The sequence below is a fragment of the Bolinopsis microptera genome, chromosome 11 (genome assembly GCF_026151205.1).
Source record: "Bolinopsis microptera isolate Bmic1 chromosome 11, MBARI_Bmic_1.0, whole genome shotgun sequence".
Taxonomy (NCBI): domain Eukaryota; kingdom Metazoa; phylum Ctenophora; class Tentaculata; order Lobata; family Bolinopsidae; genus Bolinopsis; species Bolinopsis microptera.
The window spans coordinates 15,944,707-15,963,819 of NC_087082.1; the positions used below are offsets into that span (position 1 = coordinate 15,944,707).

General features: G+C 37.8%; 3 protein-coding genes across 5 annotated transcripts in view; 1 reads left to right on the forward strand and 2 right to left on the reverse strand.

Moving 5' to 3' along the window:
- Positions 1–19,113, forward strand: part of LOC134822566 (uncharacterized) — an 85,928-nt gene that overhangs the window by 25,799 nt on the left and 41,016 nt on the right. The gene's annotated exons all lie outside the window — the stretch shown is intronic.
- On the reverse strand, positions 2,609–7,367 carry LOC134822704 (eukaryotic translation initiation factor 4 gamma 1-like). Its single transcript, XM_063833902.1, has 8 exons — positions 5,888–7,367; positions 5,400–5,651; positions 5,049–5,199; positions 4,802–4,950; positions 4,435–4,609; positions 4,105–4,302; positions 3,435–3,516; positions 2,609–3,280 (listed from the first exon to the last, which is right to left on the reverse strand). Exons 1-8 carry the CDS (start codon positions 6,131–6,133, stop codon positions 3,220–3,222), a joined length of 1,314 nt encoding a protein of 437 aa, XP_063689972.1. The 5' UTR covers positions 6,134–7,367; the 3' UTR covers positions 2,609–3,219.
- Positions 14,467–19,113, reverse strand: part of LOC134822560 (uncharacterized) — a 67,428-nt gene continuing 62,781 nt past the window's right edge. Inside the window, exons 17-22 of one of the 2 annotated variants that reach the window (XM_063833671.1) lie at positions 18,529–18,677; positions 17,973–18,194; positions 16,804–16,920; positions 15,816–15,949; positions 15,594–15,668; positions 14,467–14,963 (exon numbers count right to left, since the gene is read on the reverse strand). In XM_063833671.1, the coding sequence (XP_063689741.1) occupies positions 17,987–18,194; positions 18,529–18,677 (357 nt within the window). In that variant the 3' untranslated portion in view covers positions 14,467–14,963; positions 15,594–15,668; positions 15,816–15,949; positions 16,804–16,920; positions 17,973–17,986. Of the gene's footprint in view, positions 14,964–15,593; positions 15,669–15,815; positions 15,950–16,803; positions 16,936–17,972; positions 18,195–18,528; positions 18,678–19,113 lie in introns of both variants that reach the window. The other variant, XM_063833672.1, reaches the window with a different exon arrangement.

Below are 19,113 nucleotides of genomic sequence, written 5' to 3' on the forward strand. Positions count from 1 at the left end.
GATCCTGGAAGTAATGTAAGAATTCAAGTAATGTAAGCAAAATCACACACACTGAATTTGGTTTGGTTTGGTTTGGTTTAGAGAGCTTAGACGTGAGGTCTAAACTGGGTCGATTGAAAAGTGAGCTACAGATTAGCGGCTGGGAAAAACAAAGAGATGGAGATTAGTGATTAACTATGCTGGTAATCAGCATCAAAATACCTGTAGGTGCTGAGTGAACGTTTGGCAGACCATAAAAACCGGAAGAAAAACTGTTAATGACTTAAACATCCTAGAATTAAGTGCCACAACCATGAGGTTAAAGTCAAGAAGGTCTAAAATGGATCTAATTGTATAATGTGCTACCGAGAAAAGTACTTAGCAAAGTAACATGAGGAAATTAAACTACTATAAGGGGATAAATGGTGATCGTGAGATAATAACTACAAACCATGCCTCATGATAGACGATAAAGTGAGTATATGAATGGAAAGAGCTAAATAATTAACTCCGGTAATTAAATACTGGTATTACATAAAATAGTGAAGTCCACACATTTAAAATTCTGTCCATTATAGAAACTGTGCCGGGGTAATTTAAGCGGGAAAAAACTAACAGCAGGAGCCGGGATTATCAGAATCTATCCCGCCCGCCCGTTCTTCGCTCAAATTTGTTTTCTGTTATAATTATCAGTTATCAACCTTCATCATGCAGACGGACCGTATCTGATATTACCGCTATTACTCCACCTTCTGATCCTATAGACCGGCCTTCCTCATCCAATACTGAACAGATCTCATCGGATTCGACAGGACCTCCTTTGGACACTGACCTAACTACTTTAGACGCTGAACTCGCTACTTTAGACACTGAACTCGCTAGAATTACATCAGATGGCGACCTCACTACTTCGGACAATGGAATAACCCCGCCGATAACCATCATCAATGCCTCACTAGGGAAAAGGAAAAGAAAGAAACAGAAGGCGGAGCCCGTAACTGCAGTTGTCAAGAAGGAACGAGCACGGAACTTCACCTCGGAGGAGGTGCAAGTTATTATGCAGGAAGCGGGGAAGAACACAGCTATTATCAAAGGCCGATTCACGCCTACTATAACCAGCGAGGCAAAGGAGAAATTGTGGTTAGCAATAACTAAGTCGGTGAACGCGATCAACAGTAAAGGAGACAGAGAATGGAAGGATGTTAGGAAGAAATGGATCGACACTTCATGCTCTGCTAGGTCCAAGCTTCGCAACATTGAAAAGGAGCAGCGAAAGACTGGTGGTGGCGCCAGCTCAGCCCCCCCTCTCAGCAAGGTGGAAACCCTTGCTTTGGACAGTATATCAGGAACAACTGTTCGGGGTATTCCAGGAGGAATCGACACTGCAGATGTGTCACGTTCTTGTGGAATCATTGGAAGTTTGATAGCTCACTCAAACCTGGTGCTAAACGACAGTAACGACTCGGAAATATCCTTTGACCTGAACAGAAACCCGAGATCCAGCACCCCGAGATCCAGCACCCCGAGATCCAGCACCCCGATTCCCTCCCCCGACTCCTCTATTCAGAGTCCCTTCTCTCTATCAACACCACCATCCTCCTTTCAACTGCAACCCTCTCCACTAGCCACACAAACCTCCTCTCAGAATCCTCCTGCTAGAGCTACAACTGGCTCGATCCGCTCAAGCAGAACGGTTACAAGAGACGTCCGAAACGACGAGTTTAAGCAGTTGCTGGCAGAACAGAAACGGACAAACGACATCCAGGAAGGCATGCTTAGACTGCAACGAGCGAAAAATAAACGATCAGTGAAATACATTTCATTGTGGTAGTTGTACATATCTCAGTGACTGAGCATATAATTATAAACGTTTGATCTATTATGGTATATATAATCTTTAATCTTACAGTTAAGTTACATGGTACGCATGGAATTTATCATATTATTTTATATTGTTGTAACATACTTGTTTATTTTTGTCTCTAGCTCTTGATGAATGATTTAAAACGATTTAAATTACATTTTATAACACATCAATAAACTTGATAGAATTACATTAGATACACTTGAAATAAAGTAAGAACAAGAAATAAAGACCGCCATCAATTCTATTAACACAACGCAAAACGAGTTCAATTTATGATTAAAATGGCGTTACACAAGAGCTGCGCGTTCCGACTGCGTGAATTAACTTGTGTTGCGAATCTCCTATTGGTCAATGTACCGCGTCACGTGATAAAACAATTTGCTCTACGATCAACCTTGAACTGAGTTTCGTGGACAAGATTCCGGAGGCTAATTAAATTGATTTACATGATCTCAGATTACAAAATGTTTCGTGGACACTTTTTAGGCGCGATCGTAAAGTTACGATCGATCTTAGAGTACACGATATAACTTACGATATAACTTTCGTGGAGGACACCCAGGTTACCATGTACTGGGGAGTTTATCAATTCTCTACCAAAGTTGGCAGGAACTCTTACTTTGGGGATCATCGCTAGGATTGTTAGTTTTAGATAATTTCCCCGAATAAAGTATTCAAACAATATACACATAATATTACAATGACCCTATATAAAAATTCAATAAACATCTGAGTAAATTTTAAAAAACCCTTTAAGTAGTAAAAGTAGCCAATTCAATGTAGGCAATTCAATGTACTGGTTAGTTTGAAATAATATTAAATTAAATTATTTGCTTGATGACCAGTGACCTTAAATTAATTGGCAATGCTGCTGACAGTAAAAGTGTTACTGAGTATTTACATGAATTAGAAATCTGGGAAAGTATTTTGTTACTTAGAGTAAAGTAAAGTAGTTTGTCTAGTTTGTCGGTCAAAGCACCAGTTTTACTCTTTAAAACTTGCTTTGCAACGAAGTTCATAACAAAATCAGGGCAGACATTTTCCTCGTACCTAAAATATACAATGAGGAAGTTTAGAAGTAAAGACAAAATATAAAGCTCAACATATCTAAATAACAATAGATAAGCAGCGACCAAATTTATCATATTCAGGTTGCGATAAAAATTTGAAATTTTATTAAAGATTTAACACACAGATCACACAACTAAAATCCTAGATCCTCACTTGAAAAACATCAACCTGGAATCCAGGCACGTAAAGGGTGAGCCTTGTTGAAGTCTTCACTCTACAACAACACCATAATCCTCACAAAATAGCTTGGAAGTACTAGTTATAGTTCCCGCAAAATATGAAAACTACTCGCAAACATTCCACTAGTATCCATCGTCGGAGTCCTGAATATACTCTAGCTCCAAGTTAAAGGATTTGCCAAATCTGTGGGAGAACTGTTTAGATCTAACAAAGAGTTTGTACGGAAAATATGTGGAGAATTGCTCAAGGTGACATTTTAGTATGTACGAAAGATGGTAAACATACACGATTCAATAGCTTCATAAAAGGTTTAATTCGAGGCGGAAAATCATCAAACCTCTGGGGTGTTTCATTTCGTGAATAAGGAGATGAGAAGCGCGAATAGCGTGGAGCTCCTCGCTTATCAGGGAGATCTGCTCCTATAAATTATACAGAATATATTATGTAATTATATACAAAATACATATACATACAGCAAATAGAAAGTACATAAATCATCAGCCTACTCCTCTGTAGAACCTTTTAAAAAACTGGGGATGGCCCTAGGGGGTATCTAATTATGGTGAAAAATGGTGAATGATTTTTATGGTGAATCGGGTTTCCAAATTTTTGAAAAAATGTCACCAAAATTTCACCATTTTTCACCATCGGATCGGATACCACCGTACCTGGCGCCATATATTGCGCCAGGTACGGTATATTATATATATATCAGGAGCAGTATTGGCTTGCTAGTTTGCTTAAATAGTTCATTCAAATCCGATAACACTGTCGTCATTGTTTCTTCGAAAAGTTAAATTCTGTACTTAAAGTTTACTACATCACTGTCCCTACTTATAATTGATGATAGAAAATAAATCTGACGGGATGGCTTTAGTTGGCTCAGGCTGTCCCTCTAAATCGTCGTAAAGTCAGTCAGTCAATTAATGAATACGTCGATTGGTTTATTGATTAATTTATTGCCAGCCTAACTGCAAAGCACTGGCCTCCATACCGTAAAAACTTACTTGATTTAGATTCCCTGCTGCTTGAAGCTACGGCAGCCTCCATCTTCTGCAGCTCTTCCTGCTCTTCTTTTGCGTGTTCTCTGTGTATACCATCTATTCTCTGTGGTCCAGACACAATACGGCGCGGCACCCAGTTATTATCACGCAACTCCACGACGTCTTGTATCATGAACCGGATACGGTACGCGTAGTTCGAATCTACAAAAGGATAACATTTAGAATATAGTAAACGTAGCTGGAATCTTAACAATTAAACAAAGAATAATTATATTATGCAAGTGTTCTAGAAGAGGTCACCTAGCTAATCTTATCAAAAGTTGCTAAACATACTTGATCCCAATTCTTTGAAGTCACCGAAACTTTTCTCGAAAGCTCGTTTCTTAAGTTCATCCTTGCACTCGTTCTCAAGTTTTAGTCCGACGGTAGAAAACAACTTAGCGAGACATTCCACCACTTCCTCATCCAACTTTCCTTGTGCTCGTTTAGCCAGCAGGTTACCAACACACTGAAAAGGTGTTACCATGGTAACCAAAAACAGTGGATATTGATTACCTCGGTAAACTAGATAGGGGTTGCCATGGTTTCTGGATAGGAGTCAGAGGCATTGGTTTTATTTTAGATATGGATATAACTAATTCATCACACAGTGGAGTAAGAAATTCTCTTCTCAACAAAACAATAGTCTCTAGAGTCTAACCTGGCTGAGGATGATTTTAGAGGACAACATGCCCAAATTGAAGAGTTCCCCAATGAAGTTGATGTTACCCAGCATCCTTCTTTTAAATTTGCTGCTCTGGAACAACAGCTCCTCCATTTGTGCCTGCTTCTCGTTCTCGGCCAAATCAGCTGAGGGTAATTGTATTAGTAAGCATGAGTAGTGGACGGGGTTTCCGGTTTGGATTGTTGTATGTTGTTTGTATCTTTGTTGTATTTATGAAACTCACTACGGGCTTGAAGTTCATCCATCTTTTTGTTGAGTTTATCCCCATCGCTCTTTTCTCTGAAAAACTCCTTCTGACATCTGTTCAGCAGAGTCTTTCTGAACGGAGACACTTTGGAGTTCTGCTCCTCCGGAAACTTAATCGCTCCCATTATCTGACAAAATAATCATTATAAATTTGATAAGTACTAAATTTGATAAATAGAAACTACAAAGTTTTCCATTCACCTGGCAACCGGGCCGAGCGTACCCACTTTTGAAAGGTAAGCTTAATAAAATAAGAATATCAAATTATGAATGGATAATAGACAATTACCGTGTAAACTTAAGGTTGGCATATATCATACAAACTAACCTTACAGAGGTTAGCATAAGTCTGACTGTAGAGTGGCTCCAACACGGCTTTCTCAAAAATAATCTCCACTGCTATCTCCAGTTTTTCCATGTTATCAATACCCAGCTGCAGTATATGCGCACATAAATCCTTGAAGTTTTGTGGAGTAATTTTGTTGAGAATAGCCAGGATGTCACCGTGCAGCATTTTCGACTTTTTCAAGTCCCGTAATTCTCGTTTAGAGAGCCACGTGTTAGAATTCTTCTTGTGAGTCTGCAGCAATAAGTTATTGAATAGTGAATAGTGCAAGTGAATACTCCTAGTATTTAATTGGCTAAACTACTATACATAATCATTCTGGTAATCAAAAATGTTGATATATTGTGCAGTGTGCACAAGTTAAAGCATTAAATACTTATACTTTCAACGCGAACAAGTCAGTCAATAAATTATTTAACAAATTATTGAACAAATTAGTTGACAAATTATTGTATTAATTAAAATTGTACCTGGATTAGTGCGAGAGTATGTTTGGTGGGGTTGATGGAGTGGCTCATTTTCATACTTTTCATACTCCTTTCCTCTCTTTGTGAAATGTTGCTGCCTGGCTTCTCCCCAGTTTTAATACTTTCAACACTACTATATAACAAATAATTTGAGTTCAGGGATGGAGCCAAAGACTCAAAGAATGTACCCGAAAGGGCGTCGACACGAAGCAAAGTGACGATGAGCCCCCCAAAGGAGGATTCTACCATCAATGTTCCAAAGTCTGAAGAGAAATATTGTCAGTGCGAAGATTACATTTCGGAGCAGCTTTCAGTAGAGTGTGAATCCTGTAAAATTTACTGGCAACTCAGTTGTGTCGGCTTGACAGGTCTAAAGGAGGAAATGCTTGAACTTCTTATCAACTGGAAGTGTCCGTATTGTTTCGTGGTACCCAACACCTCACCAGACTCTGTTGAAAACAGATCAATCAGGGCTATCCTCAAAGAAGAGATCAAGCTTATTACACCAGCTCTGACAAACTCTCTCAAAGAAGCCCTCAAAGGCAGTGCAGAGAAAACAGTTGATAAAGCTGTTTGTCTCTATTCTGAGGTAACAGCACAAACCCAGAAGAAGGTTCTTGATGACATGAGTCGTGAACAAGCTTCTGAAACTGTTATTTCGGAAGTGCAAATGAAGATGCACACTGATACATTTGAGCGAAACAAACGAAAACTCAATCTGTGTGCTCAAGGTTCCAGAGAGCAAAAAGACTACCACTAAGCAACGCCAGGAGGACGACTCCAAGTTCTGCAGGGAGACCCTAAAGATTAAGAAGGACGACATGATAAGCTGCCATCGCTCTGGCAAGCTTGATGCTGTTATGTAAATTCATCATTAGAGGTGCAAGAAATGAAGATTTTGTGATTTTTGGCTCATATCTGCACAATTAACAGATATATTTAAAAGAGATGAATGACTTAATTATGTGACATTTGAATCTTTTTGGACCACATTTTAAATTTGGTTAACTTTCATAGCATACTCCTTGACATACAAGTATTTTAAAATGCTTCACACAATTTTGGCAGTGAAGAATCAATCTCTAGTGCCACCTTTTTATGAACGTGTCCATAAGGTAAATGGTATAGAACTTGAAGTATCTGCACCGGAAAAAGATTTGGGGGTTATTACCCATAGCTACCTGCTTTGGAACGGACAGATCAAAGCATGTATTGCTAAGGCAAATCGTATGATTTCTTGGATTGTAAGGAATTTAGTTATTAGAGAAAAGGTTGTTATGATTGCTATATATAAAGCTTTAATAAGACCTCATCTTGATTTCAGAGGCGGTTTACCCGTCTGATTGATGAGGTGGGTACTCTTCCTTACAGCCGTAGACTGGAAATCCTCAATTTGACAACGCTGGCAGAGCGGCGAATACGTGGGGACCTAATTGAAGCTTATAAGGTAATTAATGGTATGACTTATTATGGTCCAGACTTGTTCAGACCAAGCAGATCAGGTCTTAATCTGGTTTCATCCAATAGATGTAGTAAAAGTGTGACAAAGGTCAAGAATATCCAGAAGTCCTTTCTCCCGGAGCGAGTTATTCCATATTGGAACAAACTCCCTCCGGACGTCAAGAACTTTGTGACAGTTTTAGGTTTTAAAATTAAATTAGAAGGATATAAGATAAATATGATTTCTAAAAGCATTACAAATGATTGCTTTTTTTGGAATGTTTCTAATGAAGTTTTAGTAAGAATTGATAGAGCCATAACAATTATCTTTGGTTAATGGTTCCATCCTTATGTGGCAAAGACGTGTTTTATAAATCTTTATTCCACTGGAAAGTTTTTAAAATAGGATAATGTTTTTGATAAAATTGTTTTTAAATATTGTATTTGATAAATGATTAATGTTGGTGGGGAAATATTTATTATATATTTTTTCACATAGTGCGATGATATTTTGTAAAGTAGTAAAACAAAATTTTTTTTAGTAAAACAAAATTTTTATTTACCACAAAACAATCAATACATATTTAATATTATTATACATTTACAAATAAATCTAAATTTAAATTCAGCTATATACACAATACACAGCCCGCCGCGCAGACAGCCACACTTTGCTGAGAGATTCTCAGGTGCAGATGTAAGCGCCGCGCGCGAGGTTTGTTATCTTACAATTACATGTCACGATATATTATTAATTATCAGAGAATTTTAGAAGCACAATAATAATTGCATATTGGGAAGATTTCGGTCGTTAACGCAGTACAGGGCGTGGACACTGCAATGCTAATAACGGAAAATTTTGAGGCACGAGTTTCATTCAGCTACCCAATTTATATGTGACATGTACTTTTATTAAATTCAGATAAATGTTAGTAACAATCGACGTCAACATTGTGCAACTGTAAACTGCAAAATGTTAACGTCGATTATCACTAAATCACATCTCGCAAGTTACTAATTCTTTGCACTATATATGTTACGTCACTATAGCATATGTCATTCATATTGTACGTTATATAAGATAAAAATAAACATTTTATAACTGTTTCAATGTTCAACACTGCTAAAAAACAAATACCTACTTGCCCATCGATTAAGCAGTCGCCAAAACAAGGCTCAAAGTTAATTTACCTTCACACCTCGTTTTGGAGACTGAAGGATGTCAATAAATAAATAATGGATAACATTAATACTGAATATGATGGATAATAAATAAATTAGTTTGATTTGGGTACGGTTCGACCGGGAAAGTGGTCGGGATTAGTTCTCATAATGAGTGATCACTGTCGTCAGATATATTAGAGCGGGAACTCCCCCAGGTTCCGGACGAAACGCGCACAGTATTTTTTTTTTTTTTTTTTTTGAAAAGGAGAATGTCAAACAGTATATATATACAATAAATTAAATCAAGTGATGCAATTGGCAGAGCACAATCGTAAATCCTGAGCAATAGATATCATCTATCCCTCGTAGCTCTTCTCCTCAGGTATCAGGTTGAAGGAGACGTTGGATATAGGGGCGGTCCATGCCTTCTTTGCCTTTCCACGTACACCTCTAACTGCTACTAGCACACTCCTCATTATATCCATGCTCAGGCGTGTCCTGATGTTACACATCACCTGGCTGTAGTCCACCTTTGTCTTGGTGGCTATCAACACAGCAAGTCTCCTTATGAAACGCTTGGCCTCCGGTGCCATTCCTCCTGTAGTGGTAAATACAAGGGGGACGAATGACCCTTTCTCCAATTGTAGCACTCGGTTCATGTACTGGTTCTTTTTCTCATTCTCGTGCAGAGTGTAGAGCTGTGGCATGGTCTTTCCTTGATATGTAGGCGATTTAGGATTGAAAATGCGCACATCAAAGAAAGTCCTCTCAAATGTGCTCCACACTCCTCTTGCTGATATATCAAGCCTAGCCTTATCAGCATTGTTGCCCTTTTGTTGGAAGTTGGCCGATTCTATAGGTGTTAAAAGGGGCTCAATCCTCACATCCTTGGTCACCAGCCTAAGGTATTCAGCAACGGAGTCTCTCACGTTGTTATGACGGTAGTTCACATACCCCCCTCTCTTACAGTTGAGGATATGATTGTGATCATTCTTGGCTCCATAATCGCAGAATCTTGGGGTGTTAGGGATGTCCCAACCATACCGGAGATGAACAGCATCTCTGAAGTCTTGCTTGCTGTAAGCATACCCTAGCTGTTGAATGGGAAGACATGTTAGCCAAGCTCCTGACCCATGCTCTTGTACCAGCTGCAATGACTCCCTGGTATTCTCATCCACTTCACTCATTATCTCAGCAAGCTCCTTCTTCAAGCGTAATTCTTTAACTAACTTGAGGCAATCTACTCTGCCCTTTATCTTAATTTTATCCAACTTCATCAGGGATGTCTCCTGGTGATAGATAAGGTCAACCAGCTCCTCTGTTATCTTGAGTGACGTCTGGTATTCCTTCTCCGCGATCTCTACTGGATTAACAATACCAAGCCCCCCTAATCTTACAGGTAGCGCAAACATTCTCCTGTGCAGATCAGACACATTCCTACCAATGATTGCAGGGATGAACTTTTCTCTTATACACTTCTTCAATGGGATGAAGAGGTCTTTAGTGTCTTGGATGGTACGCATCACAAAGGTCCACCGATGACATAGGGCTTTGGTATACCCTGATAGGGCTGCCTGAGGTTCATCGAGGGCAATATCTGACAACTCTTCTACATCCTTCACCCATTTCTCTACTTTCTTTTTTACATATGTCTCTCTAGCCTCCTCTCCACCTATCACTGCTCCCAGATGACGCTCCCCATCACATGTGATCTCTATACCAGTCTCTCCAAATAAAAACGTGGCTGCTGGTAGTAGCGATTTTTCTTTTAGGATAAGAATAGTCTTCACTGCTTTAGGGAAGTAGCCTAACTTGGGACCGTTCACACTGAGTAAATCCCACCACAGCCGGAGTTTCTTCAGGGTACCTGCTGCTGCAGAGTCATCTGCATACCACGCTTGCATCAATTCTCCTAATTTTGTCACGCTGGCCAGGATGTTGATAAGAGGACGAATACCGATAGCATACTCTGCCATTGCTGCCACATCCCCTTGCGTTGCCCCTTCATCAGAGTAAATTATCTCACACGAATATGTGTCGTTGACAATGAGTTTGGCTGATTTCTGATAGGTGTTTTTCAGGTATTGGTGAAACGGAGGACGCGCACAGTATTTAGAGTATCAGCGCGCAATGCTGTGCGCGTTCCCATATTGTTTTAAATCATTCGGCGATCGCGTTCAACGTGACTGGTGAGGAAGTGCTATGTTGTTTACCTAAATTCAAGCATGGTATCCATAGATAAGATTATCAGTCAGTAAGTGGGAATAACAGGCAAGTATCACTTCTCACTCAGAATTCAGTGAAATTTTTGTCACACCAATCAGTTCCATACCTGTTTTGAGCTCTTAGAAGTGACTGTTTAAGCAAATTCTTGACAGAGCTGCAAGGGGAGGTGAAATTCATCGGCCCAACTTTACGAAATTCGTTCCACAGCCATGCAGATTTGTACATAAATTGATTAGTTGGAGAGGGCGTGATTAACAAATTATCTTTCCTATTTGATAAGCCGAATAGGTAGTATAACGAAATTGGTACTCGTGACTTAATGATCTTAAACAATTCCATTAAAGAACGGTATCTGTATAGGTTCTCTATAGCAAGTAGTTCGTGTTTTGTGAATAGAGGTTTGGTGGACTCTTTAACATAGAATTCAGATCCTAGACGTTGAGAATTAATTGGTCTTGCTCTAGCACATGTCTTGAACTTGTCTACATAGGCTTCAAAGTCTCCAAAGAGAATCCTGATACACTTCTTTTGAGTAATAAATAGCGGTTTCAACTGATTATTGGGAATACCTCCCCAGACAGAAATAGCATAACCTAGGTGTGATTCAAAGAGAGAATGATATATTTGCTTATATAGTGATTCTGGCAAGCATTTCTTAATACGGTAGATACGTCCACAAGCACTACTTAGTTTCTTATTGAGAGAAAATATGTGTGGTTTAAACATGTGTGATGTCATAAATTTTACTTTACTTTTCTTTGTTTTACTTTACGAGTTTACGGTACGAGAACACGAAATGATTCCTAAAAATGGAGTTGTAATGCATTTATGTTTAGTTGACCTAACATTTGGAATGAACTACTTTATTCGACTGTAGAAGAGTGTAATAAATTTTCCAATTCATTCATTATCACTTATAACTTAAATAATAGACTAGGTTGCTAAACATTCATAATAACGGCATTGGATTTATTGTTTATACACCATAATTAGAAACCGACCGGATATCCGGCTGAATCCGGATCCGGCCAGATATTCGGCTTCAATATCCGGTTCCGGCTCCGGTTTCAAAAAATTTGTCGGATTTTTGCTTGTATCACGTTGCGACCCCACGATCGTTTCACTATCGTCCTGACGATACAGGGGGAGCCGCGTACTTGATCGTGCGCGGCGGGTCATACAACGTATGACAAATTTTTGCCCGATATTTCTTTTTTAAAACGTATTTCTAAAATCTTGAATATTTCTCGTCACATTTTAACTCGAATCCCTAAAAATCAAAAATTTTTGACTTATAGGTGCGGACTTTAAAAAACCAAAGTTCATATGATTATTTGTAGCGCGATGCGTTACTGTGCCGCGCCGAGCTGAATTGACTTCATCAATTAAATGATTATGTATGTAATGAACATAAGTATAATAGCCTGAGGTCCTGTCTAAGGTTGACTTTTGGTGCCTTAGACTTTTCTAAGGTTGACTTAATGTGAAATAATTGGTCTATCATGATACGATCAATGATACGCGCGGCATCGTTGAGCTGAGTCAAAAATCAAGCCGCGCATGCGCGGCTTACGTATTTGAACATTAAAATGTATTTGCTGCTGCCGTAAAGTACCGATTTTTCCACACTTCGTGTGCCAGGCAAACGCGAAGGTGGCCTACATGACAGACCAAGCTTACAAACATAACAAGTTATCAGGTTTATAGCCACACAGTATCGAATTCAAACACCTTCTTCACTCACCAAGAAATTTGCGAAATTAAAAACATAAATTAGAAAACAAATCTGCAACCAACCCGACCAATAATAGAGGTCGGTCTATCCAATAGAACAGTCGTATTACGTTCACAAAACTAATCAGTTTCTTTATATAATCGACATACAACACCTGAACATATCTTTTAGGGAAACAATCTGATCAACATAGCTCACAACACAAATAATTAAAAATCATAAACTCTCCCAAAATTTATAGACATATAAAACAGTGCTAAACATAAGATTTAATCAGAGTCCTGACTGCATTAAAATTAAACCAATCAGATGTTTCGCAACTTTGTGATGGCTTATATAAGCAGCTGAATAAAATGTTCATGTGATAAAATTTAGTTGTCGTCTATGATTAAAACTTAGATTTGGTGTAATGAACATGGACGTGTTCAAACCTGGTTGGTGGTTTTGTTTCATTTTTCCCACTCATTACTTCTGGGCCCCCAGATTGAAATCTGTAACATTTTAAGAAAAACTGAAACTACTGACAAAAACTAGACCCTTTGACTGAGGGCACCCTTGAATCAGAATTTTTGTAACATATTCAGGTCCTGAGATATAGCAGTTTAGTTGGGGGCCCTGGATATTGAATTTTGTAACACATTTCTATGTTACACTTTTTCAATGGGTTTTTAGAGAAGCTTCTTGATAGTTTTTCAAGTTCAGACCAGTTTTTCTAGGTCACAAAGGGTTCCATCAATCATATTCTTGACCAAATTTTGTACTTGGGCCCAAAACATTGAATTCTGTAACATATTTATGTTTTCACTGCCAAGGTCATATCTGGAATATTCAATATATTTTTGTATTGGTAACATGGTTTTTAGATTCTCATACAAAATTGTAAAGCAATCCTTATTCGTATAATTTGATAAAATGGCTGCGGAACTTGAATAATGTAACATTAGAAAGTAAATGTATAGAGTATAGTATATAGTATGTATCCTAGTGTGAGGGGTGTTAGGCAAGCTATATTATAGTTTTTGAAGTTCAGACCAGTTTGCCTACGTCATAAGGGTTCCATCAACCATATTATTGACCATAATTTGTACTTTGGCCCAAAACATTGAATTTTGTAAATCCATAGATGGACATGGAACTCTGCCATTTCAGTGGATAAACTCGTGACCTGGCATTTTATTGTTACAAATTTCAATATATAGGGCCCAATTTCTATTTTCTATACAATTTGATATATAAATTAAAAGTTTTTAAATATCCAACCTTTAATCTAATTAGCTATATTCATTTGATTAAATTTACCGCGTTCTGTCGCGGATTGTCAATTTAAATTACATTACATTTAAATTGTTACAAAATTCAATAATTTGGTCCCAATTATCATTTTTTTAATTTGTTAAGTTGTTTCATGTCTTTATTTTAATGCATCAACCAACTTAAAACCAATACTAGATCAAACAACTCTGTATAACATACTCATTTGTAACCATGTTACGTTATTCAAAGAAATGGGCCTTTTATTGATTATGAACCATATACCAAGATTGTGGTAATGCCTTTATACAAGAATTGCTGCACTAATAACCTGGTTTGAGAGTTAAATACATATCCTACACTAGCTGTGGTTGTAACAAACTATAAAGATAGATTCATGAAAACAAGATGTTACAAAATGTCCATTTTGGGCCTTTTTGTGTAACCAAAAGTGGGCCTTTTTTCATTCTACAGCTAAGCAAATACCTAAAGTACATTTTTTGTGAAGCAAGAATCTTTAAAATTTAATAATTGGCTGAGCCATTGAAAAGTGTAACCAAATGTTACATTTTTCAACATAACTGAGCCATTTTACAATATTATTCATAGCCGATGACCTGAGACTATTTGTTATCACAATTTTAATCATCTCTGAAAGTTTCAAGACCATCGAGTAATTATTAATGGAGTTATTGTAAAAATGAGAAAATCGCCCATTTTGGCAGTGAAACAAAACCACCAACCAGGTTTGAACATGTCCACATAATTTACCACGTCTTTTGCATAAATTCAAAATCTTAATATCATAGTCCACCCTTTTTTGTTATATCCCTGGTTTCTATAGACCACGCCTTGCATGCTCTCAGAACCAAATAACTTGAGAAATTTGTGGGTGCCATTTATAAATTAGAAATTATATAATACAGATAAAGAATCACAGATGAAGACACACAAGTAATTCTTAACTACAGGATTCCAGAACACAAACTAAAAACTATCATCTGTTCTAAGAACGATACCATTTATCGCTCAACGATCGATAATCACCATCGGTCGGCGCTAATTTCACTATTCTAAAGCGGGTCAATGGAATCGTCCAACTCGGAAAGCCCGTTCGAATTAGAGTAATTGTTATCGATCTTCTCTACAACTTCAAAATCATGATCTTCTCTTGAATTATTTTCACTACTATTGTTTTGGAAGGTTGAATGTTCGTTGCTGTTATCTTCAATCATGTCTGAGTCTTTTATTGGAGTTGATGTTCTGAAATAGAAAAGAAATCATTATGCGTCAAAACAGTATTTTAAGGTTTGAATATGGTACGATGCAAAGCACAAACAAACCAATCAGTCCATGGATACAGCATTTATTAAACGAAGAAATCTATTTGTTAGGACTGGTTACATATTATTACTGGTTATGATTATACATGTATTATGTATTATTATGGATAACAAATTACATCATATTTATTGCAGATCATACTATTTAATACAACTCATTCGGCAATATTGCACAACTGGCGAGATGCCAATATTTATTGCAGGTGTGATCTCTGTTACAATTGTTAATCTTCGTACAAGGAATGAGGAATGTAAAATTGGAATGTGTGTATGATGAAGTTTACTGATCAAAATATCTTTTTACACTCCAAGTTTTAAATCAGGATATCATGAGATCTGCAGTTTTGAGAGTGTGCCAGTAAATTCTTAATTTTGGCTAAAAGTAGTGATGAAATCAAATGAGATACATTTGCATCGATCAAAAATTAATGGTAAATTTAAGAAAAAATATCATGTTTCCAGCATTCCGCAAAAAGTTTTAAATCAGAATGTGTGTTCAAATTAAAACTGTGTTTGAGGTACTTCGATAGCTCAATTTAAGTTACACTACCTTTTATTCAAATTCTCGTGATAGAAGTTGGAGAAAGCAGGAATACCCGTGACCACCTCATACATCACTCCACATCTGTAACAATCATTAATACTATGTAAAATCCGACATTTAATATCAAACATAAAAAACCAAACCCCAGGAGCTGGCTGATAACGGCATCAAATTTCATCCAAATTGTTATTACCCTTAATTAATTAATTACAAGGAGAAGTCACGTACCGTTTAGGGATATCCTGCATAAACCCCCTCATGCTGTCCCTAAGACTCTTCTTCTTGTACACTCGCACACACACACGTTTACGTAACACCAGCTCCAGCTCCATCCCGTATGGCAGTGACACATCTACACCAACCTGCAAAGTAACATAACTGATGATATCTGATGATATCACGTGACATTACAATGCATTACAATACATTACAATGCATGGCATTTTGTAACACTGTACAATGTACATCACGCATCACAGCTTCAGTGTAGCATTGTGTAAATTGAAGAGGTTGAAGGAAGTTATATGTAGCACTTGAGCCAAATAACAATATACAGATCACACTATCCGTAGTGCAGCCAACAATATGATAGGGTAATAAAACCCCAATATAAAACCCCAATATAATCTACTTATTCACATCCTCACAACTAAAAGTAGGCTGACAACAGCTACTGAATGTAACTACAGTTTACCCAGGTGCGGTACATGATAAACTGAGTAGTAGCAAACCCTGTTATACACAAAGGACCCGTGTGTAGTATACACGAGTGTTTACACAATGCAATTACTAAACAGTAAAGCCAGATTTAGTAGCTTCTTTAGTAAGGAGTCCCCTGGGAGCCAAGTTAATACCATGCTCCAGATCTCTCTCTCTCTAATAAGCCATCTTATTATTATACATAATACATACTAATTAACATAATACAGTAGACTTGTGGTGGCTACCAGTCATGTTCCACAGAACGGATAATTAAGAAGACAGACTGCACATGCACTAAGTGCCCTTTTTAAATGTGCCTTTAACCATAGTGCCGCTTACAAGATCTTGGATCTGACTCCAACTCTGTGTTTCCTTGAGTTTCTCAGCGGTTAGATATTATCCTCTTGTTCGCTAATTACCAACTTAGTGCCAGCTAATTACCCAGTATCCACTAATAACCAACTAATTACCAACTAATTACCCACTAATTACCTACTAATTACCCACTAATTACCTGTAAAGTTAGGTAGATCCTCTGTTCAGGTTCAGTCAGGCAATTCAAACTCTCTGTCTCGTGAGTGGAGCTGTCCCAAGCGGAGATAGCACAAACTCTGTGCTGGTCGTGTTTTACCTGAGGAGGATAGTACTGTAACACGTTAGATAAATAGTTAATTAGTTAATTAGATAATTAGTTAATTAGTTAATTAGATAATTAGTTAATTAGTTAAGTGATTTTTAAACATTGTTTATTTAATTGTAAGGCCTGGATTTTAACAATTGTATTGTCAAGCTTTTAAGAAATACACGGCACAATTTCTACTTGACTTGACAACAACAATTCCTCTGAGAAAATACTTAAACTTAACTTTGAGTCAATCTCTCATGATGTAAGTAAACATCCAGACTAACATTCCTTATAATTACTTAAAAGTATGAAATCACAAACACACTTAAAGAAGTCATGCTGTGAGATCACAAGGACAAGTAAGCTAAATTAACGGTTATTATAACGTCAAGCTAATGCCATCACATAGTGACAGCAGATGGCATTATACACGCACTAGCTACATGATACATATTTAGTCTGATAGTAACTTAGTAAAGTGTAGATGCGTGGTCTTACACGTATTACCAAGCATGACTGAGGCCGTTACATGATGCATAGTTTACATAGCGGAATAGTTGCAGCTCCCTTACTCAGTAAGGTTAAATAGTTCTGGGTTGTGAGATGTGCGGTATTGTGCGGTAATGCGCGGTATTGTGCGACAATGTGCGGTATTGTGCGGTAATGTGCGGTAATGTGAGACTGGTGAGTGGTGAGGTATACTACTGTTATTACTAGAGAATAGTACTGTCTTTAGGCAGGCGTAGAGAAGAGAATGCTTACAATTCGAGTCATACGTGAGCATCAATCCAACATATTTAAATTGGATGATTCCTAATTATTTGATTGAATTAGATTAATAAGTTAAGAAAAATGAGAAGTGTAATCAATACAAGGCTAGATCAATAACTAAGGATAATTATAATGGTACTAAATTAAGGAGTAAGGGTAGTAAGATAATTGGATAATTAAGCGTAGTAATATTATGATGAAATTAACTACTGAAAAGTAGGCTTACGGGAATTTATAATATGGTACATAACATAGCAAGATGACAACTAAAATAACAACAAACTAACTGTAGTGAGTCTGATCATCTGGTTAGGATCCTGACCACTAACATTGCTCCTCTCCCGATAACAATCCTGTTTTTAGGGTTCTGTCTCAGCTGCTCGTTGACGTCTGCAAACAAGGTGGGTATACGGGACTCCATACCCTGGGGGACAGGGCGCGTGTCTCGTGCACCTGGTACACCGGAGTTCTCTTTAGGAAGGAGCACTGCATCACGCTCACGCAGTAATCTGGCAGGAATGTTGCGTTAATAATTGGTAGTCAGGATAAAATACTTAAGTCTGTCTCCGGCACAGACTAAATAAACAAATATTCAATATACAGGGCGGGCCAGGATTAATTTCACGTACTGAAGAGCAATATCTTGTTTCTCTTATTACTATAGAGTGAGTACTCATACGTGAACATAGCTACATTTAGGAGTATAAAAGCGGTGCCAGCCAATTTAAGCGCCCTAATCATCTCGCACACACATAATCATTAACTTCATGAATAATAAAAGTATCCTGCACACAGACCACACAGTATACACACAGTATGAGTATACACAGTATCCACACAGACCTGATCCACTCCTCCAGAAGTTTCCCCCTCTCCTCCTCCTCCTCCTCTGTGAGAGCCTCCTTCTCTGTGAGGCGGTGCAGTTGTTCTCCTATCCTGTTCTGGACTGACTCAAGCGCTTCACTCCACGCACACCGCAGCTTTAGCAGATCCTGGGAGAAGAGAGTTTTAATATTATGTGCTGTGTCAACTATCTGTTAGTTCATGACTGGGAGGAATTGTTTCAATTAGTTTTCACGTGAAACTGTCAACACTTTCAGTATCTGTTTCAAGACTTGGGACAGAGCAGCAGAGCTGTACATGATTTGTTATTCGTCATGATATCATGTCGAATGTTCAGCGTGTTTGGTACTACTTGTAATGTACAGATATTACATGTATTATAAGGTATTACTTGTGTTTGGTATCAGACTAAACTGTTTCTCTGATACTGAAATATATATTAAATCGCTACGTATAAGCACTAAGCGATCCGTCATCCGAGGGACCGAGTAGCAAGATTGAAGAAACTACATAATATACACCTGTAGTTATGAAGGCTAAGTAGCAATTAAAATGAGCTGTCAGGAAACAGGCACACACTACATT

What these genes read in the sequence shown, in the direction of transcription:
- LOC134822704 (XM_063833902.1), bottom strand. Translation starts at nt 6,133, where the DNA reads ATGGTAGAATCCTCCTTTGGGGGGCTCATCGTCACTTTGCTTCGTGTC. An exon ending in CTTATGCTAACCTCTGTAAG is followed by an intron (nt 5,200 to 5,399) that starts GTTAGTTTGTAT and finishes TTATTTTGTCAG; the next exon opens with ATAATGGGAGCGATTAAGTT. An exon ending in CTAAAATCATCCTCAGCCAG is followed by an intron (nt 4,610 to 4,801) that starts GTTAGACTCTAG and finishes ACACCTTTTCAG; the next exon opens with TGTGTTGGTAACCTGCTGGC.